This window comes from Manis javanica, chromosome 14 (assembly GCF_040802235.1).
Source record: "Manis javanica isolate MJ-LG chromosome 14, MJ_LKY, whole genome shotgun sequence".
NCBI classification, from domain to species: Eukaryota; Metazoa; Chordata; class Mammalia; order Pholidota; family Manidae; genus Manis; species Manis javanica.
In genome coordinates this window covers 15,789,280-15,812,209 of record NC_133169.1, presented here as the reverse complement: position 1 = coordinate 15,812,209, position 22,930 = coordinate 15,789,280, and the positions used below count along the sequence as shown (strand labels likewise).

The 22,930-nt window shown below is 40.4% G+C and overlaps 1 protein-coding gene across 3 annotated transcripts in view; it reads left to right on the top strand.

Moving 5' to 3' along the window:
- Nucleotides 1-22,674, top strand: part of TGFB2 (transforming growth factor beta 2) — a 78,206-nt gene extending 55,532 nt beyond the window's left edge. For 2 of the 3 annotated variants that reach the window (XM_017670090.3, XM_017670091.3), the window contains 5 exons: nt 13,738-13,870; nt 13,991-14,101; nt 15,573-15,750; nt 16,970-17,123; nt 19,882-22,674. In XM_017670090.3, the coding sequence (XP_017525579.1) occupies nt 13,738-13,870; nt 13,991-14,101; nt 15,573-15,750; nt 16,970-17,123; nt 19,882-20,040 (735 nt within the window). In that variant the 3' untranslated portion in view covers nt 20,041-22,674. The remainder of the gene's footprint in view (nt 1-13,737; nt 13,871-13,990; nt 14,102-15,572; nt 15,751-16,969; nt 17,124-19,881) is intronic. The other variant, XR_005060267.2, reaches the window with a different exon arrangement.
- The last annotated feature ends 256 nt before the right edge of the window (nt 22,675-22,930 follow it).

Genomic DNA, 22,930 nt, shown 5'->3' with positions numbered 1-22,930 from the left:
GTTGAGGATGCAAAGATGAATTGACTTTAATGTGGAAAAATAAACAAACAAGTATTTTAGTAGGAGGAGTGAATTACCAGCCACTTTTAGTGGACACACGCACATATATATATATATAATATCCCATTTCTGCAAAGGTTGTAAACTGTGTACACCTCTGAGACTTTAACAGTGAAAATTCAAGTTCGATGGCTTAGGCCTGCTTTTTAAGGGCCTTTAATGCTGCATAATGAATGGGAAGGTGCCTACTATTGTGCAGGGCATAGCATTAATGGAGTTAATGAAGACTTTTCCTAACCTCAAACACATGCATGTGCATGAGTGTGTGCACACACACGCACACACAGCTTTCATTTCTCCTATTGCCCAAGGGTGTGTAAAATGAAAAGGGGTCAACCAAAAAAACTGACTGTCTGTTAAATTAGAATTGCAAAAAGTGCTACTGAAAAGAGTCAGTTATACTGTGCTCCTGTTGTACAGAATTTTACGGCATACAATCCCTTTACTACTGATCGGAACTCTGGCGCCACGTTGGAGGCACACACAGTATAGTAACCCACTTTTTCAAAAAAGCCAAGAGGTATAATAAACACTTTGTTTGCACAAGGCTATTAATAGATAAGGTTTTTCTCAAATTGATTGAATGACATACTGGCTCATAAAGAAATCAGCTTATTATCATTTGCCTGAGGTTATGACATCAGCAGTCTTGTGAGTAGGCAGGACCCCAAAAGTACTTTGAACGATAGTCCTTCCCCGCTGTATTCAAAGAAATGTCCCTGCAACAGCAATAATAATTCTTTGTTCTTTTTGCATAATGTCACTCTATAACGCTATCCATCATTATCATTGACAAATGGTGCTTGCTGAGTGCTAGGCACTATTTTATAAAGTGCTTTACATAGTTTGAGTCATTTAATCATTATAACAGCCCTATGAGGTAGGTACTATGATTATCTTCATCTTACAGATGAGGGATTATCTTCATCTTACAGATGAGGGAACTGAGGCACAGAGAAGTTAAGGATCTTGCCCAGGCCATGCAGGTAGAACAAAGCAGGGTCAGGATTTGAATCCAGGGAGTCTAGCTGCAGAAGCCAGGCTCTTGACCACCTTACCATACTAGGAGGAGTAGCAGTAGGCCTTGGAGTTGGGCCAGTGTGGGTTCAACATGTGGCTTTAGTCCTGTGGGAGTCTGGGGAAGTCCCAGTGCTGAGACAGATTCCATATCTGGCATAGAGAGGATGCATGGACACACCTAGCACAAAATCAGCCTATTCAATGGTTACTATTATAATTATTACAGTTTCACACTGAGTTTGAACTTTTGTAAGAAATAGTCCCTTGAATTCATGATCTGCTCACAATCTCTTAAAAATGAAAACACGCCCTAGCCCTTATTGCTGGGTTCTCAGTGGCTGTCCCAGAGGTTTGCTTCAGGGCCTCCTTAAATAATGTTTTCAACTCATTCAGCCTGGTGCTGTCATTCGGTTGCTGATGGGCAGCTCCCCAGTAGGAAAGAAGAGAAACTTTCTGGCCAGCTGGCCCTGGGTTCCCCTTCCCCCTTTTTAATTGGTTAGCTTTCTGGTCTTACAAATCACTCATCTCTCTGAAGCTCAGTTTTTCATCATAAGAGGGAGATAACAGTTCTTGTCCACTAAGTTACTGGGAAGAGAACACATATGTAAAGCGTCTGGCACGTTGGAGGCATAAGGAGTGGATTGTTATCAGAGTTTTGCTTGTCATCTAGGCCATGGTTTATATTTCCCCCCTGAGTTGGCTAGTGATTATAAAACTATTCCATGATGATGTCAGTCACCTCTGGTTGGACAAGGTCTTGTCTGACCCATTGCTTGTTATCAGTGGAGCAAAGCCGAGCTATGGGGAGCGGCCCATGGTTTTAGCCTCTTGTGTGTTTGCTTTATCAAAATTCCCAAGGGCAGCAATGGTGGGCTGGGTGTGTGTGATGTGTCTGGCTTTTCCTTCTGAAAAATGATTATAGAGTGAATGACCCCATGCTTCCTGAATTGATTTTAATAAGGATCCATTTTTTTTTCATATCATACATGTGTGCCAATTCTTCTATAGCCTCTACCAGGGTAAAAATTGTTCCAAGTGGGGGGATATATATTTATTTCCTAATACCAACAGTGCTCAGATACTTTCTGGAATTTCTGTTGTAAAGTGGTATTCAGAGTCTAAAAATACATGACTGAGAATTCCTTCAATGGGAATCAAGCTGAAGTTTTGAAAAGTAGTGTTGATTTTTAAAAACTGCCAGAGTTCTAGTGAAGAGGAATGAAATGCAATTCAGTTGATTTTCCTGTGTGTTTAAAAAGATAGATTGAAATCCAACCTGTTATCCCAGCTCGGCTGCTACTATCCTGTCCAGGCAGTCCCTGGGCATTCAGAATGGCCTCCTACCGGGTCTCATTTCTACCCTGGCCCCACTTAGATGCTGTTCGTAACACAGCAGCTAGAGTGACCCCTGCTAACCTGGTGGTCAGATCAAAATCTCCTGCTCAAGCCCTGCAATGGCTTCTTGCCTCTCTTTGCATAGGAACCAAAGTTCTTACTGTGCCTCCGAGGCTGTCCCTGGCCTGTTTGTCACTCACCCGCAAGCTGTGATGTCCCTCAGTCGGCCTCTGCTGCTCCTCAAATGCCCTGCACTTCCTTCCTCCTAAAGCCTGTGGCCGCCATGCCCTCCGCCCACAGAGCTCCTTCCTGCTTGCTGGAAGGCTGGTGCTGTTCATCCTTTTAGGCTTTTCCTGGAATGTCACCTGCTCAGAGAGGCCTTCCTGGCCACTCACTATCTACAACCTCAGGGTCCATCTCTCAGCACCTCCCCTCCCCGTTCCCCACTCTATGTTCCTCCACCACACTCTTCATTATTTGTTATGCCTGATCTTCTACTCCGTCTTTGTTTCTTATTTCCACCCCTAGAGGTAAATTCTTGGAATGATATTTGATACATAATGGGTGCTTAATAAATGTTTTGCAACTGAATTTAAGAAAAATTTTAAAATAAGTTTCAGGGACAGACAATGTTGTAGAGATGTGTGTGGATCATCATGAGGGAACTCTTCTGAGAAAGAGTGGATTTGGATCCGAGTCTGGAAATTCCGCTACATTTGTCTCATAGATATCTATCTAACTATTTATAAAGAAAAGAAATGGGTGCACCTACTCATTTTTTTCTATTTTTTGAGACCTAATACTGGTTAAATGGATAATAACCATATAGGTTAAAAAAAAAGTAAAATAGATTAATGAAACTGATATTCTTGGGTAGCCCATAAACTATGGTTTTAGGAAAATGAGGCTCATTTTATTTATTTTTTAAAGATCCGTTACCTTATAGTCACATCCCCTAAATTAAAGCGCCCGGCTCAGTATGAACAGGGACTTAAATGACAGGCAGGCCACATGCGTCACTGGTAGCGAGGAAGAAGCAAAAGGGTGTCGGAAGCAGAACTACAGAGGAGCCAGGTTCTCCAAGTATGCGCGTGTTGGGGTCCAGTCAGAGTGGAATTGGAAAGGGAGGTCAAATAAGAAAATCAGAAGATAAAGCTCCAGAGAGATTGCAGTTTTTCTGGGGAGACTAGTCCCCCCAGTGGCAGGAAACAACTAAACTTATCAAAAGCTGTAGTACTAGGTTGTGTGGCCACACGTCTTCTAAGACGGACTTGACTTCCGGCCTTGGCTTCCTTGCCCTTCAGATTCTAATGTTGAATGTTGCACTGCATGTATCTCTTTCCTTGCCTGTACCGGTGTGACGCTTGTCCTGTTGAGTCTTTTTCTCTATCGTATGGTTTGTATACAATGCTCTTATGAATGCAGTTGACTTGGAGCAATGGGAGAGCCTTTCTTTTCACACGAAGGACTCCTTCATCCCTCAGACCTGTAGAAATGAATTTACTTGTGTATGCACATGTACAGTCAGCCCAAAGGCACATCTGTAGAGAATGAAAAAACTAAATGGACATAATAGAAAATTATAAGGTGTTTTCATCGCAGAGGAGGGGCTTTCCTGTGGGTGTGTGTATAGCTTGAAGATATATCTGGTGACATTTCCATAATTTTCTATTATGTCCTTCATTTTTTTCATTCTTATATATATATGATATCTGTGATGTGTATAATCTCTGTTATTTGTCTATCTACCTGCCTATCTATCTTTCAAATCTCTGTGATGTATATGTGCATAAAATTCCAAGAAGTAGTTATAATCACTATAAAAGACTGGCTGTTGAAGGTATGTTCAGGGGCTTTTTGTCACTTGATCATGTGTGTCTTTCTAATGAAGTCTTTTAGTCATTAAGAATTTACAAAGGAGGGATTGTGTGAGTTGCAGTGGAAAAGACTGAGAAGAATAAGAAAGCACCAGAACATTCTTTGCTTTGAAGGACTTTATAGTCAGATAGAACATTTAGAACATTTAGGAACAGAGGGCTACATTCCTACACAATTCAGTATAGTGTATGAGCACCTACCATTATAGGTTGAACGGGGTCCCCTCAAAAAAAAGAATATGTTGAAGCCCCAGTCCCCAGTGCCTCATTATGTGAGCTTATTTGGAAACACGACCATCAAAGGTATAATTAGTTAAGTTAAGATGAGGTCATCCTGGAATAAGGTAGGCCCCTAATCCTATATGATCAGTGTCCTTATAAGAAGATGGCCATGTGAAATAGGTACAGACTAAAGTTAGGCAGCTGTGTAAGCCAAGGAATGACAAGGACAACAGGTAAACCCTCAGATGCCCGGGTAAGGAAGCCCGGCTCTGCTAAACACCTTGATTCCTGACTTCTAGCCTCCAGAACTGTGAGAATGAAAATTTCTGTCCCCCTAGGGGGCAGGCATTCTGATAGGGGTGCTAGTCTGAACAGAGTTTGCAACATAGAATACATATTTTAGGCATAATGTTTAGATGTTTCTAGAGACAAGAGGTGAGTCTAGGATGATAGGCTGGTGACAAGTTGCATCTTAAATACTAAACTAAGGAACCTGGACTTAATTCACTAGATACTAGAAGCACCTGGAAGATGTTGGCCAGGTAAAGAACATAATTATAATTCACATTGACTGAATACCAGGCAACATGAAGGTGTTTTGCCTACTCTGTGTCATTTAATTCTCTTAACAAACACAGAAGGCAGGTTTTATTAATCCCTTTCATAAATAAGAAAATCAAAGAGCTGGTAAGTGAGAGTTTGTTTGCCTGACTTCAAAGCCTATGAGCCTTTCACCACAATAATGTTTCCGAAGGCACCTGGCTAGCCCTGTGGGTTCTTTGAAGAAACCTCTGTGGCCGCAGAGTGGAATGGGTGGGATTGTCAGTTAAGGAAGATGGGCAGGACCCCTGACCTAAAATGGGCCTCACGCATCACTTACACTAGTAAACTTCTACTTTTTCCCTCTGTAAACAACCTGTCACGGCACATGGGTTAAAGAAATGGGACCAACCAGTGAAGAAGTCCCTGAGGATCCATCAGCAGACTGTGGGTTTGGTCCTACATAATTTAACATTGTTATCAAGCTGATGAAGACATTGGACGTGGGGCTGCTGGCACCATGTGGCTAGAAGCATAGCTTGTATGTTGAACAGCAAATTTAAGATTCAGAGAGATTCCAAAAGACTGAAAATCAAGATCAAACAGAAGTTCAAAATCAAAACAGAGATATGTGTAATTTGCATTTCAGTTTATAAAATGAATTGCATGAACATAGGCTAGAGCAGTGGTGCTCGGAGTGGCCCAGCAGCTTGGATATCACCTAATTTGTTAGAAATGCAAATTCTTGGGCCCCGGCCTCATCCCTATTACTCAGAAACTCTGGGGATGGAGCTCAGCAATCTGTGTTTTTAGAAGCCCTCCGGATGTTTCTATTGCTGGCCTAAGTTGGAGAACCACTGGCAGAAAAACCAACCTTCACTCCCTCTTTGCTCTCCTTTCTTTCTTTTTCTTTTCATTCCATTCCATTCCAGAAAGGATTTGAGTGGAAAATCTGCCTTAACAGTTTGTGTAAGAACAGAGGTTTTATTTTATAAAAAGTTTGCTATGACTGAATGGTGTGATGTGGCTGCTGCCAAAAATAAAAAGCTTGCTTGAAGAATAGTGACCAGGACAAAGGAAACAATAGCCACTCTTTTCCACGCTTGGCATATTCTGTAATGTTTTGTGTATTCTGCCAGACTATATCTGGAGTTTGTTGAGGAACTGATTTTAAGAAGGATATTGAAAAGGGGCTTGATGAAGCTGGTCAGGTAGTTGAAACCTTGTCCTGAAGGAAGCATTTGAGGGAAGCCACCTCCTGTGATTGGGGCCTGACATAGAAAAGAAAGATAATTTGACATCATGTTTAAGAGAGCAAAAATATAACATTGGAAAGCACTTCCCACTAGTATTAGGAGGGCAAGATTTTAGCCCAGGCTCTTTCTACAGGGCTTTGGTAACCCAGGTTAAGTGTTACAGGCTTCTTTTCCTTCAGCTGTAAAATGTAGATAATAAGGACCGTAATGTCCACCCCACAGGGTTTTTGTGAAAATGTTCAAATATTTGGAAAGTTTAAATGATTGTATGAACATGAGGCAATGGTACTATTACTAGGTAAGACTAGTTGATGGAAATTTTAAGTCTAAGATAAAGAAGAATTATCCAAAAGTGGATGGCCTTCCTCAAAAAGTAGCGAGTTCACTGTCATGAGAAGTCTTCACAAAGACATGTTAGAGAATGAACTGTGTGGGGTTGGAGCAGATGATACTGAAGTTAAGAGACTGGGGGGCGGATGAGTGTTTGAGAACGGTGCTGCTCATAACCAGCAGAGTGAATGTTTCATTCCTCATTTGTTAAACATTCTGGGCAAGTCACCACAAACACTTAAATACATTTAAATGTTAAATGCATTAAAAGCATTAAATGGATTAAAACCAACAAGATGAGCCCATACTAGTTAATCTGGTATCAGTTTTTCGGTACAGTTCTATGATTAAATTCCCTTCCATTAGAAGTCTGGTTGAATTGGCCCCTTGGTTCTCTTAGAGGTCCTTTGATGTCTAAATATACAAAGTAAAATAGAATTCCCAATGTCACAATTTAGTGACATTAGGTATATTATGTAAATTAAGTATATAAATAGTAAACCATTACCACTGTATGTTTCCAGATATTTTCCTTCATCCGAAACAGAAACTCTGTCCCCATTAAACAATGACTTTCCATTTCCCTTTGCCCCAGTCCCTGGACACCTCTATGATACTTTCTGTCTCTATGAACTTGCCTGCTCTAGTATCTTGCCTATTTGTCGTAACTGTTTGCAACATCTCCCAAGAGTGGAAGAGGTATCACTCTCGGTATCCAAGCCAATCCTGAGTTGATGTACAGTATTCCTTTAAGACTAAGATTTCCTCTGGCTCTGATTTTTCATCTAGACTTCTATTTCTTTTCTTTTTTCTTCCTTCCTTCCTTCCTTCCTTCCTTCCTTCCTTCCTTCCTTCCTTCCTTCCTTCCTTCCTTCCTTCCTTCCTTCCTTCCTTCCTTCCTTCCTTCCTTCCTTCCTTCCTTCCTTCCTTCCTTCCTTCCTTCCTTCCTTCCTTCCTTCCTTCCTTCCTTCCTTCCTTCCTTCCTTCCTTCCTTCCTTCCTTCCTTCCTTCCTTCCTTCCTTCCTTCCTTCCTTCCTTCCTTCCTTCCTTCCTTCCTTCCTTCCTTCCTTCCTTCCTTCCTTCCTTCCTTCCTTCCTTCCTTCCTTCCTTCCTTCCTTCCTTCCTTCCTTCCTTCCTTCCTTCCTTCCTTCCTTCCTTCCTTCCTTCCTTCCTTCCTTCCTTCCTTCCTTCCTTCCTTCCTTCCTTCCTTCCTTCCTTCCTTCCTTCCTTCCTTCCTTCCTTCCTTCCTTCCTTCTTCCCTCCCTCCCTCCAACTCTTGGGTAACATCAGTGACTTTCTCCTCTGTCCACTCCTTGACTGGCTGCTTTCCAGGGGCAGAGAGATGAATGGGTCCTTTTGTGTAGGGAGTTTTGTAATTCAGTGAAGAGCTTACAGCCTTCCCAAAGGCACTATGTGGGTATTTTGCACATTTTATAGATAATGTGTATATATCAATAATATAATGAAGGTAACATTCAAACATCACTGTGGTGGTAGCTAAGCAAGAGGCTGCTAAATCTAATTTTCAGTATATTAGAAGCATCTTTCCTAATTCAATCGAGAATGTTGTTGATCTTTTATTTAAAGAAAAAAAAGTTAAAGGAGGGGATTATAGAAACATTGGTGAGAGAGTGAGAAGACTCAAACCTTAAATATTTTAACTTAAAATATGTATATGTGCATATATGTACACACACAATTTACTTGCTGAGTTTTTTATTAATGTCCAAGGACTTTTTTTTGACTTATAGCTCTGCCTGTTTCCAATCCATGTCATATCTTTTGCATGGACCAGATCCATAGTGCATCACCTATGATTTCTAGTTTTTATTTCTTTGAAGAAGAGAGAAGTTTCAGGACAATTGCTGAGCAGCTTGAATGGAGGATCCTTCTAGGTTACTTTCTTTTTGTCAGATTATTCCTTTGGCTATTTCTCTTATAGTTCTCTCTTCCACATCTAAAATTACAAAAAAAATTATTGTGGTAAAATATATGTCACATAAAACTTACCTTTCAACCATGTTCTAAGTATACAATATAGTGACATTAAGTATATTATGTATATTAAGTATATAAATAGTAAACCATTACCACCATATATTTCCAGATCTTTTCCATCATCCGAAACATAAACTCTGTCCCCATTAAACAGTGACTTTCCATTTCCCTTTGCCCCAGTCCCTGGAAACCTCTATGATACTTTCTGTCTCTATGAATTTGCCTGCTCTTTTATCTTGCCTGAGGGTTTCAGCCCTGAGCAAGTTCCCTATGGATTCAGTGAGACCAAGAAATGACAGAGGAACATTCTTGTGGTAAAAGGGTTTATACCCAGCTTTATTCTACTGGTCAAGCATTAGAATTATGTCTGTATCCAGCAGTCTGCAGGTCATAATACACCTCTGTCTCTGCCTCTACTCAGAGCACTGGGCAGAGCTCTTTATATAGTGACTCAGTCAATAATAGCTATTTCCCTACAGATGTGGAAGCATTAGCCTGGCAACAGGCCAGTTACATCATCAAGCAGTTTAGGATCAGGTGAGGATTCTGGCCATAGGAACTTCCCTTTTCCCCACAGTCTAGGTACCTCATGTAGGTGACATCATACAGTATTTGTCCTTTTGTTTTCAAGATTCATTCATGTTGTTATATGTGTCAGACTTTTTTATTCCTTGTCAGGACTGATTAATATTCTACTGTTTGTGTTTACTGCATTTTGTTTATTCATATATCTATTGATGGATACTTGGGTGTTTTTCACCTTCCAGCTATTGGGAATAATGATGTTATGAACATGGGTATACGAATATGTGTTTGAGTACCTGCTTTCAATTCTTTTGGGCATAACCTAGGAGTAGAATTTCTGGATCATATGGTAATTCTATGTTTGTCTTTTTGAGGAACCACCAAACTCTTTTCCAGCAAAAAGAAAATCTTTTTTAAAGCAACTTGCCTTTATGAAGACTTTCCAAAGCATTAAATTTGGTTTTCACAGAAGCAACAGCTCTACTTTTGGTCCTTTATCTCATCATTTAATTAATTTGTATAATTACAATATTAAGTTCAACCATCATAAACAGGTTTAGAAACATGTACAATTGATACTTGCTGAGCACACAACTCAACTGGTAAAACTAGTGCTTGGAACATACCAGACTACTTACCAGCAATGAACCCCAGTGTCTTGCCAATGGGTTTCAGCCCTGGACAAGTTTACTATGGATTCAGTGTGACCAAAGAAATGCCAATAAAATGTTCTTGGGGTGAAAGAGTTATACCCAACTTTATTCCCATGGTGGCAGGTCAATCGCTAGAATCCTGTCCACTCAGAGCGAGTCTGCATACAGGAAGCTGGTCTCAGGTCTCAGTCTCTGTCCTCGGTGCTGCCACCACTCCTGTCTAGTCTCTGCTCTCCTGAAGCCTTATAGCAGTACCACCATGCCACCCAGAGCACTGGGCAGAGCTCTGTATATACAGTCACTAACGATGCATGGCCCACACATGTGGAGTGAGCTAGCCAACCAGGGCCAGGTGAGAATCCTGGCCACAGGAACCTCACTTTATCCACACCCAGCAGGCTGTGGGCATCAGCTGATATATATTACAGAACACATGGAAAATACTGGCTAATTTGGTCAGTTAAATGGAGACCAGTTAAGAGAACTTCTACTATTCAGCTCAATTATCTTTGTCACGAGAAGATGTATAAAGGGATTTAGAAGCGCCTGTGGCTCTAGAAAAAAACAACAGCTGCATATCCATGACTTAACATTCAATACCTTTGTCGGGAGATTGGACAAAGGCAGACAGCAAAGGCTAAAATGGATTGGCTAAAGTTGTCCAATCTGGTCCTTTTTTGTGTAAACTCTTGGGTTTAGGGAAGTTCTAATTGATAATAGCAGCAGGTGGATTTAGGGTTTAATTTAGGGTGGGTGATAAATAGAAGATAAACGAGGAGTAGGGTGGTTCTATCTATTCTTAGAAAGAAGATACCTTTCAAGTTAAGGTTTGAGACTATGAGATGTGATTGGAAGGTTTTCTAGCCAGTTCTCAAGCAAAATCATGAAGCTGGAGGAGGAGTACTTTCAGCATCATTTATCCTTGTTAGTGACCCAAGTGACTTAAGGTTTGGGAAATTCCCCCTCTAAATATGGGCTACAGGAACTGGGTTTATTTTGCTTAGAGAGAGAGAGAGTGAGCGTGCTGAGGGGGATTTAATAATAGTCTCCAAGAATATGAAGGATGTTCTATGAGTGATGGAAAGCAGCTGTTTCCTGTTTCCACTAAGGTCTGGGTAAGAAAGCATGGAGTTAAATTGCAACAAGTGGGCTCAAGAATGCCTTGGCAGTAAAGTGTGAGGCAGTAAACCGACAAGACCCAAGTCACTGGTCTATTTCGGAATTACATAGCTAAGTAGCTGTCTTTCTTGGGTGGCTTAAACTGGCCTGTTTTTGAACTAGTAAAAACCTTCTACCTGTGGGAGAATATAAAGCCATATTGATATTAGCAGTAGTTGAATTTAGGGTGGGTGATAAATAGAAGATAAACAAAAAGTAGAGTGGTTGTATCTATTCTTAGAAAGAAGAAACCTTTCAAGTTAAGATTTGAAACTATGAGATGTGATTGGAAGGTTTTCAGAACCTACCAGGGTTTTATAGCTGAGAAAGCATGTGTCTTCTGAGATTTTAAAAGAGAAAAAAAGTTGCAGAGTCATTTTTCTCCCCTTCAGTCTGCTTTTAAAGTAAGGTTGTTTAGATGCGCTCCTTCTCTATGAAGTAAAGAAATTCCACAGATTTTCCAGTATATGTATATTTATATATATATATAAACACACATGTATCTCAGATATCAAACATGTGATATATGATATATTACATGCAATTAATTCAACAATGAAAACAACATTTTGTTCTAGACATTGTGTCTAAGTGTTAGCAATAAAGAGGAACAAGATACTGTGCTAACTAGGAGCAAGGCAAATACACAAGGCATTATGAATAATGCATCATTATAGGAGGTCAGCTAGGGGAAGAAATTTAAAGACAGAAAAATGAGTTATGGAAAGGTTACTAGTTTTTAGACAATGAGGCAGATGAAAATGCCTGAAAATTTTCTCTCAACCTTTGTTTTGTCGTTATTATCCTGTGATAGGTTAATTATACCGTTTATTCTGAATTGGATAAGTGGTGTCTTAATTGCACAACTGGGAGTGTTTTCAAGGCAAGGTTTGAGTTCTAGAGGATTGTCTGCTGGTAAGATGCATCTTTAAAGTTTCAGGTTTATGTCTGCATTAACTGTATACATTCCATGTGGTATATTCTTATCTTGGACCAACATTCATTATAATCTTATAAAAAATCTTTGCCTCTGTCATCAAATGTTTCCTGTCATCTGGAAAGGGGTAGGGCTGAGTCATGATCCAACACTGACTTCCCACAACTCCTTTTGGCCTGCAAAGTCCAGCACTGAGATGGGAGCGTGAAGAGTGGCAGCTCTGAGTCCTCTCTCCAGACCTGTTCACTGTGAGGCCCTGGGCAAGGGACATCACCTCCCGGAGTTTCCTTTTCCTTAATCTGCTTTGCAGGGATGTTTTGAGGGTTAAATGTAATGAAACAGAGCGCCAAGCCCAGAGCTCAGTGGGCCCAGACCTCAAGTCATACATTGTGTTTCCTTTAATTCACAAAGGGCATCTCTTGCCTGTGGTAGAATCATGATTTCCTCTAGATTCTCTTCACTTAGTGCGGTTTGTTGAACCTTAGGAATAGGACTGTAGAGAAGGTTTGGTCTAAAATTCATGATGGTACCCCCAAAATCCAATTTTATGAATCACTCTCCTTTTCTAAATTTACTTAACCCATAGAAATACGCCCTTATAATGCCAAATGCTTTAGGAAGCATTTGTGGCCAGGTTACCTGAAATGAAACATGTACACACGTGGAAGAAAAGTGCACTTTAAAATCAGGAAGATCATGCATTTTTGTTTTACAAGATTTATAGGAGAGTAAGTAAATCTTCTAGATACTCGGTCATTAAAGAGACATTAATTAAATTGAGTGCTGTACATTGAAATGGTATCAGATTGAAGACATGATCCCTGCCCTGGGGAAGCATATGATAACATATGTATAAAATGACCAAATAACATATGTATGAAATAACCACAGAACAGCTAGACTCAGTATCAGGAAGGGCAGTATAAACCGATGGGGCTGGAGCCCCTAAATTCTGAGAAAAGGCAGAATATGGATTGGCTAGGGATTTAATATAGCTCTAGGAGAATTAGGATCTTGGTTTGACTAAAGACAGGCAGAATTTTTAAAAACCACCTAAAATGTTCACTTCCTATAAAAACCCAGGAACGTACTGCAGTCGCTCTTATTTGAAATAAGTGCATCTTTCTAAAATCTCAGTGTTCAGGCTAATTGGCTTTCAGACTCTTACTGCACACTGTGCCACAGTACTCCTGCCCAAATTCATTCTTAGTCTGCGGGGCATGGAATATCTTTCTAAATCATAACAAGTCACATGGAGAGTAAAAATCCCAGCTAGAGACTGACCTCAAAGTCTGAGGCGCACCACATATATTACTGCCCACAGATTTAGGAACCAAGGTGAGGACCTTTTTCTCTTTCTTAGAAGGAGACTTATAATTCAGGGCCTTCTGAGGGTGATCATGGATTCTCTGAACTGGGCCCCTCCTTGTGTCCCTCCCTACAGCCCAGTTGCCTAAATTAAATAAGTAGAGAAGCAGAACAACAAAACCATTAACCTAACAGCATAGAATTTATGGCTGAAATCTTGCAAAGCTTATGTCAGCAAAGTATAAAATAATTACTGTCACTTTCTTCTAGACAGTTGGCTTTATGGTGCCTGTCACCTTTATCATAACACACAGCTGATGGAGTAGCTCTGTTTTTCATGGCATATGGCCTGGTGTTATGTTCTGATGCATGTGGCCATGCTATTGAGATGACAATGCATGGATATACCAGAGTGTGGCTAAATTTAGATAATGAATTGGAATCCTGCTAATGGTTTTCGTCGCATCAGGCTGTCAGTATGCCAACTGAGCGTTTTCTCTTGCTCTTTCCTTCTCTAGATTCTCAAATCCAAAGATTTAACGTCTCCAACCCAGCGCTACATCGATAGCAAGGTCGTGAAAACAAGAGCAGAAGGCGAATGGCTTTCCTTTGACGTAACTGACGCTGTTCATGAATGGCTTCACCATAAAGGTTACAACCACCCTCTGTTTTCCTCCCTAGATGTTCAGTGATCCTGTTATTGCAAGTTGATTGCAGATTTAAGGGTCTAGACAAACGTACAAATGACCTCCTTGACTTAATGTTTTCCAGACAGAAACCTGGGATTTAAAATAAGTTTACACTGTCCCTGCTGTACCTTTGTACCATCTAATAATTACATCATCCCCAATAAAAGTGAAGAACTAGAAGCAAGATTTGCAGGTAACTGAAACTTGGTCATATGAGGTGGGGGAAGAAAGGGCTTTTGCTGATAATCTCATGGGTGATGATGTCAGTTTGCATGTGAAATGGGATTGTTTGGTGAGGCCTGGGAGTTACATTTGTTTCAGCGAAGATATGGTTGTAAAGATTTATGAAGGCAGAAAGGATCGGAAGAAAGAAGCGGGTTCCCAGTTTACAATGCCCGATGCCCAGTGATGACTTGGCAAGACAACTGACTGACTCATCATCCTTCCAAACAATTAAATAGTCAGTTAAGCCCTTTATTCTTGATTTCAGCAAACCAGCTTTCCATCTATGCTAACATTACAGAAGAAGAAGAAAGCATGCATTCAAGGAAAACCATCAATAGCCCCCAAACCCAGTGTTAGGATCTGGCAACTGTATCTCCCAGAGGAAGGGAGTCACCTGGTATCACAGCCTCTCTAACTGACCTTACATATATTGGAATAGTCCACCTTTTCTAGCTGGTGCCCAATACAGCCTCTTATCAAATTTTTAAATGGTTTATAGACATATAGCATGGTTTTAGTTTTCCCCATATTCTTGCTCACCTTTTAGTGAGTTAGTCACAGGTCAAGGGGAATGAGGAGCTGTTGGATAATGAGAAGTGAGAGGAAGTCTGCACAACATGCCTGTGCAACACGGCTCCACACCACCTGGTCAGGGCGATGATTTTCCTTCCCAGCTAACACCACCCGAGACCTCCATCCATATGCAAAAGGCTACAGTGGCCCTTGCTCATGGAAAAATACTCCCAGAGGTCTAGAGATTTATTTCAGTCTCTAACCTCGTCATGATTCTCTATAGAGTGTGGGGATTAAATGCTTCAACTGGCAATCTCCTGAGTATGCTTTGGAGAACTCCAGTTTCTAAATCTCAGATGGAATCAGCTAAGTGTTGAGGATACCGTAAAATAAATGAAAAAGCCCTTTCTTCACAGCTTTCCCAAGCAGTATCAGGTGAGGGGGGACTTCTGTTACCCTTGAACCTAATTCACTGGGCTTCAGTGTACGTCTCGTTATGTTCATTAGGAATGTCTTTGGAATCTAGTAGTCCTGGGAACCAGTGTGTGATGGGACATGTTCTGTTGCTGTGTCTAGTCACTGAGGGGGTGCATGCAGCCTAATCTGAGAATCGACTGGAGAAAACTCCCTCGATTGCCCTGGGACTATAGGTCAAAGACTTCTTCCGTAGCGACTTCCATAACCAACAAGCCCTCCCTTCTGATGCTGAACTGCCTTCTGACAGTTGCCCCCATATAAGCGTCCCTTGTGGCCTGAGGGAGTCCTGTTGGGCCAGACCTACTTCCATGGGGGTGACTAGAGCCAGCTGGTGCTACTGTGGGTCATCAGTGTTCATGGTGACACTGTACAAAGGAAAAAGGAATATGGCTGATTATATTTGCTGAAGGTAAAGCTCAATGTTCATTACCCAAATGCATTTTTTCAAGGTATTGATGGCACCTCCACATATACCAGTGGTGATCAGAAAACTATAAAGTCCACTAGGAAAAAAACCAGTGGGAAGGCCCCACACCTCCTGCTAATGTTGTTGCCCTCCTACAGACTTGAGTCACAACAGTCCAACCGGCGGAAGAAGCGTGCTTTGGACGCAGCCTATTGCTTTAGGTAAAGGAAACTACAATAAAATAATGTGATTGCATGTTAGCCCTTCTGCTGTCTTTGTCTTTTCTCTCACTGCAAATGGACCTGAACTGCACTCATTGCTTAAGGCCAGGTGGCTCCAGGAGAGCTACCATATCTCACACCATCATTCTCCCCGGAGGCTTAAAACAGTTATTTCTGCAGTTGCATTCACCAGCCCTTTGCAGTGAACCAGGTGTGAAGGGAAGAAACCAGCCCCCTGATTGTTACCGAGTTTTCCTCAAGCACTTTGGGGCTGGAGAATAAAATGGGCTCCCTGCTCCTTAGAGCAAATATGTTTATTTGAGGTGCATGATGACAGCTTCCTAATTCGGAAGCCTCACCATCCGTAGGAAGCCTTCACCCCCATGGCAGAGTCCCATGGTTTCCTCTTTCACGGTAACAGAGATGCGAGAGGCAATAGGAGAATGATGTCTGTTGTCTTTAGCTCCAGAATTTGACGGAAGTGAGGGCAACATGAATTCATTTTCCATTCCCATGTGAGTGTGTAGAGGGAGCGTGTGAATATTCTTCTATGGTTCCTTATCAAGCCTTGAACAGGAGAGCTTTATTTGGAGAGCTACGGAGAAGGGAGGGGTCCTTCCTGACAAAATGCTCCACGTGTCAGAGTTCACAAGTAAAATCCATGTGTCAGAGTTCACAAGTAAAATCGGGGGTTTTTTTTTGGTTGCCAGCTTCAGTGATCACACGAAGCAATACTTCATGTTTCTTGACCTCTGGTTCATTCCTAGATCAAGGGACATGGACTAAAGTAAAGGATTTATTCTCAAAAGCAAATGCCTCGCATGGTTCTTTGATCATAGCTGTTGTACTCCATTCATTTTTTTGTTTGAAAGGGCAATAGAGGCTGGATGGCAAACCTGTGCCATTTTGCCCTTGCAAAGGGATTAGTCTCTTCCAGCCACCTCTCTGCTTATATCTAGTCATTCAAGGGAAAAAACCTGACTTTCAAAGTCACAGACAAGGGAGCGAGGGTGGAGCACGTAGAAGGGAAAAGGGTCCAGCTAATCACCTGAACACGCCATCGTGAAAGTCACTTGATGTTACAATAAAACCATTAAACCCTGGCCCATGATCTGTGCTCAATGGATGCTTGTTGAATAAATGAATGAGTCATTTTTCTGGTTTGGATGATGGGTAGGGGGGATATCAGCCTTAAAAATTTCCATTGCTCTCTTACCAGAAATGTGCAGGATAACTGCTGCCTTCGTCCACTTTACATTGACTTCAAGAGGGACCTAGGGTGGAAATGGATACATGAACCTAAAGGGTACAATGCCAACTTCTGTGCTGGAGCATGCCCATATTTATGGAGCTCTGACACTCAGCACAGCAGGGTAAGCTTTTGGCCAACTGTTTCTTCTGTTCCTGGGTTGCTAATGTGTCCTTGCTCAATTTCCAAATGAATTCTAATGGGCCTGCTGCCCTTTCATCATCAGATGTGAGTGAGCACTTGAGAAGTCCTTTTCAATCCCAAAAACAGCATGGCTGTAAGTGACTTCAGAAGGGAACCTGGATTAGTTTGAATAGTAGGTCTTGCCTTCCCAATTAGATTATAAACAACTGGAAGACAGTTTTGTTTAATTCATCTTCTGTTTTTATATTCTCAACAGCTCTAAGCATAAATAGGTAGTCAGAAAAAAACTTTTGGAATCAATGTATCACGTAGTGTCATATGCAGTGACGATGTCAAGGAACCAGGTCCCCATCTAAAATGAGGAGCTGTTACCACCCACCACAGGGCACTGTCTTAGTAGAAAGAACTTTAAGCATAAAACTGTTTTCAGTATCACTGCTTTACAACAAAAAGTCATTTAACTTCTCTGAACCTTGATTTCATATTGGCACAGAGGAAAGTTTATATTAGAAAGTATCTTTCAGATAATAATGCCCAACTGGGGAAGAACAAAAAGATGACATGTGTGAAAATGATTTGAGAATTAGCACCTCTAAGTCTTCTTGAATGTAACCCAAAGTAAACAAGACTAAATCCTTTATCAGGGGGGATAGGAGGTTAACTCAAAGAGCAGGTCCTTGTTTGGATGCTTGGGCTAGTAGCCCAGATTAGCAAAGGCTTTTTCTGTGCAATGATGATATGTGTCCAAATGGCTCTTCCCGGCACCGCACAGCATAGGATTTTAGGGGTGGAAAGGATTCCATAAGTTATCTTGTCGAAACATTTCACTTTTCTGAAGATATGAGGGTTTTGAGCATGCAGATGACTTGCCCAAGATCAAATGGTTAGTGACAAACCAAAGCCTGGAATGCGGGGCCTCCTTGTTTTATAACCTCATTTGCTGTGTCTCACTGAGTTTAATTCCTGAAATATGGCTGCACATTGGGGTTATGTCTCTGTAAATCTCCTGATTAAAGAGGCATTAGAAAAATTGCCTTCACTGCAGGGTAGGAAAATGAATCTGCTGCCAGAAGAGCACATGGTGCTTTCTGCTGAATTCAAGAGTTCCAGGGTTATCAATTATTGTAGACAATTTGTGTTATAAAATTCCTCTTTAATTCCTACAAGAAAGCATGTGTTAGTGGAACATGAAGTCTTTGTATTTACATATGGCTACATATGCTAGACTTTAAATTGACAAATATTGCTCTCCTTCCTCCAGCTGTTTTCCCAACTCCCCTGTAGCTTTTGGCACTCGGGCTGACCACGTGCTCGGCCATGTGAGGGAAGCTTGCTCATGCCTGTCCCTTTGTTGAGCTCCCTGGCCAGGCTGCTTCATCTGGGCTGTGGCAACAGTAGCTGTAATGTGGGTAAGGCCCAGCGGCCAAGGAGAAACATGATTCTCCTCCCCGATACACAGAGGGAGTGTGTGAAGGCTGAGGCCATGCTTGTTTTTCAAGGAGGGAGGAAGAATAACTGTCGTGGTCACAAATGTGTGGTTTGGACAGTTCCCCAAGAAGCCAGAGGTAGCTTCATAAAGTAGTCAGTGTGGCTGCGCTGAACAGATCTTCTGTCCTAGACTGAAAAAATTGCAGTGAATCTCGAGGAAAAGGTCATTTGCTATTTGACTAGCACATTGATGGTATCCTTGGAAATGTCTCTTTATCATCATTGGGGAACCTACATACGTCCATTGGTAAAAGTCACATACCCCTTTGATATAGAAGGGGGTTCAAGGTCCTGGACTAACTGCAGCACTCCCTCTCACTCTGTTTTCGGACGGGCTGTCCGCTCCTCCAACTTAGACCCTGTCATTGACCACCTGGAAAGCTAAATGCAGGGGTGATGATCATTATTTTTATTATTGTTATTAATATTATTTGTGGGCAAAATGTAAGAAAGTGAATAATTAGGAATATAGATTGCTTTTGAGGTCATTCTTAGCATGACTATACTTATGAAGCCAGGATAAATGAAAAGATTTTCATCTTTTTTCTTTTAAACGAGAATTTAAGTGACATTAAATTAGCCTCAGAAGACACTCAATGTAGAAAGATGTCACATTGTAGACAGGTGTTTTTTTTTTAACCTAAGAGTAGATAAAAGCTCTTATGGGAGTTTTAATTAAAAAAATATATTCTTGTATCTACCCATGTGTTCATTTCTTCACCTAGCACGAGTCTCATTTTGTCCAGACTTACTAAGGCAATCAGGGAAAAGCAATCTCTAATGTCTTCACCTCCAGGAAACTTAACCTAGGTGAGAATTGAAAATATATACTCATAAAACAACTTCACTTACAAAGAGGTGTAGAAACAAGACCACATACTCAGAGGACCCATTTTTTGGAGGGCCTGGGGAAAATGTGCAGCACAGCAGATAACCAAAGTAGAGAACTTACTGGAAAAACTGAACTCTGTCGAATGAGCGATATCATCCAATCCTGCTTGTACAGAATCATTTGTTTGTGATGTAGAAGAGATTCTGTACGAACATGATGAATTCAGTGATTTCTAGGGGCACATACCAATTTGACCATAACTGGGGATTAAGAAAAGGAAATTATAAACCAAACAATGTTTAAATTGCCTAGTCTGTGCTATGACTGGCTAAAGTTAGGTGGAATGGTTCTTTAAAAATAATCGCTTTGTTTTTTTTATCTTTTTCTATGTTGTCTTTCCTGTCCTGTGTCCTTTCAGGTTCTCAGCTTGTATAACACCATAAATCCAGAAGCTTCAGCTTCTCCTTGCTGCGTGTCTCAGGATTTAGAACCGCTCACCATTCTTTACTACATTGGCAAAACACCCAAGATCGAACAGCTTTCCAATATGATTGTAAAGTCTTGCAAATGCAGTTAAGATTCTGGGGGAAAAAAGTGGCAAGACGATGATCACAAAGATAGGATGATGATGAAAACGACAGTGTGTGTAACAAGGAAACATAAGAGAGCCTTGCTTCATCAGTGTTAAAAAAAAAAAAATCTGAAAAAGCGGTACCAGTTCAAACACCTGGGAAGTCTGTGTTCTGTTAAAACTGGCATCTGAAACAAAAGAAAAAGTCGAAGGCTTAATCTACATTTCACCAACTCTGTGAGAGAGACAAGAAGCAAAACCTTTTTTTTTTTAAGAAAAAAAATAAACACTGGAAGAATTTGTTAGTGTTAATTATGTGAAAGGAAAAACAAAACAAAACAAAACAGGAAAATCCCGTTAAGTGGAGTTGCTGTACATACCGTTCCTATCCCATGCCTCACTTGATTTTTCTGTATTGCTATGCAATAGACACCCTTCCAATTCTTACTCTTAGAGTTAACAGTGAGTTATTTATTGTGTGTTACTATATAATGAACATTTCATTGCCCTTGGAAAATAAAACAGGTGTATAAAGTGGAGACCAAATACTTTGCCAGAAACTCATGGATGGCTTAAGGAACTTGAACTCCAACGAGCCAGAAAAAGAGGTCATATTAATGGGATGAAAGCCCAAGTGAGTTATTATATGACCAGGCAAGTCTGCATTTAAGATAAAGACCCTGAAAACACACCAACTGCCTAAGGTAGCTTTTTGTAAGGTTCAAAACTGAAAAGGCTGTTAATAAAGGAAACTTTCGGTCAGAATAAGTCTGTAAGATTTTTTTTCCTTCTTAATTGTAAATGGTTCTTTGTCAGTTTAGTAAACCAGTGAAATGTTGAAATGTTTTGCTACGTACTGGTCACACTTCAAACCGTAAAGTATTGCCATAAAGCTAGGCTCTAGGTTTTCCCTTCGGTTTGGTATCTGTCAACCATACCTATATTACTATAATAGATGGGTATAGAAGCCAGTATAATTGGAAACACACCTGCAGATCTTTTTTTGCAAACTATGAAATCAAAACATTAACTACTTTGCGTGTAATGTGTAAATTTTACCGTGTTTTTAATGTTCCGTAATAATGTCAACTATGATTGAGATTGGACTTACATTTGGACTCCTTTTAATGATCACTCCGAATTGTGTGTTTCCTGTAGCTGGCCAGTTCTTTTCAGTAAAACCCCAGTATTTTGACTTGCACTACAAATACATGTTTTATAGTATTTGCTCCATGTGTGTACTTTGTGCATTTTCTCCATTATTACGACATAAGCTACCTGATCCACTTGTCCTTTTTTTTCCTTCTATAAAAAGGATAGATTCATGTTCAGTAGTGTTCCTTCATTTTCTAAGCATCATCACTAATCAATGCAATGTTCAAAATCTTCTCTTGTAGGAAAATTGGAGTATATGATAGATACATAGATAACTGAGGTGAATTGGTTTAGTGTTTAGCAAGGGCCCACAGATCTGACTGAAACGCAGAATCTTGGTGACTGAGTTAAGAAAGGTTTCTCTAATGTGGTGTAATCTGTATTTTCAGAGAATTTTATTATTATTAAAGATCAGACTGTTCATAGGAAACATCTTTTCCTTTAATCAGGTTTTTAGTGTTCAAGGGGAGACGGGAAGATCTACATTTTAATTGATTCCGTTGTTTTTTTCTTTTTAGGGGAGAATAAGTGTCCAGGTCAGCATAAGCTACTTAGTGTATATTATGAAGGTAAGGTTTTTATAGAGGTTCTTTGGAAGTTGCACAAGCACCAGCCCAGTTCTCCCACAATAAAAAAATTCTTTCTTTCCTCTGAATAAAAGTTATTTAGATCTGAGGCTAGACTGGACTTTGCTTTAATAAATGATTTGCCACGTCATTGCAGAGAAGGTCATCTTATGTCAGGGTTTGTAGGCTATGCCAGTTGTCAGTTGTCTATATTTGTGTTTAAGATTAGAAGTGAATGGGTAAAACAATGGGATAGTTACGGTTTCAGCTAAAGAACAGCACGGTGAGGTGGGCCTCCAAAGTGAAGTTGCTAGATATAGTATACTTTTTTGGAATTCATGAAAATGACAAATGGGATTTTCAAGTTTGAAAACTGGAAGAGCAAGAGACGAGACGCCACAATAGTGAACAACCCTTGTATTAGATGTAACCCAACCCCAGATCTGAGTGTGTGGATTTTTTTTCTCTTCCACTTTTCTATTAGTTCTATGTAAATCACTCTTATTTCTGCAGGTATTCTCCTCTCAGATAGAATGACATTTGTTTTATATTATTTTGTCTTTCCTCATGAATGCACTGATAATATTTTAAATGCTCTATTTTAAGATTTCTTGAATCTTTTTTTTATTTTAGTTTGTGGGGTTTCTATAAGGTCTTTATTTCCAGTAAGTAAATATTGCCGTGGGAAGGGTGGGAAGTGGGAGGGCAAAGGGGAAATGTTAGTATGCAGGTGGGTGGGGGGGCGCAGCAGTTTTTATATGTTAAGCAGCAGTACAATTTTATGGTTGGCATGATTTTTCTAAAAAATGGAATATAAGAATAGCTGTTTTGTATTTTGATGACTGATTACGCTGTATTTTAACACAATGTATGTCTGTTTTTGTGGTGCTCTAGTGGTAAATAAATTATTTCAATTGTATGTTGATGTGTTTTTCCTGTCATGGTGTCATCAGGAGAGAAACACCTCTAATGCAATGAGAATGATCACAAGCCGCAAAAGTCTTGCCATCTTAAAGATCATGCTTTTTTTCTCAAGGACATTCATTTCACAAATGCCATGATGTATATAGCTCAAGAGTCAGGACCTGTCTGTCAAAGACAGAAGAAAGACCTTTGCAGTCTTTTTATTCTCTTGCTTATTGCTGTTTGGTAATTGTTTGAAATTTAGTTTCCAT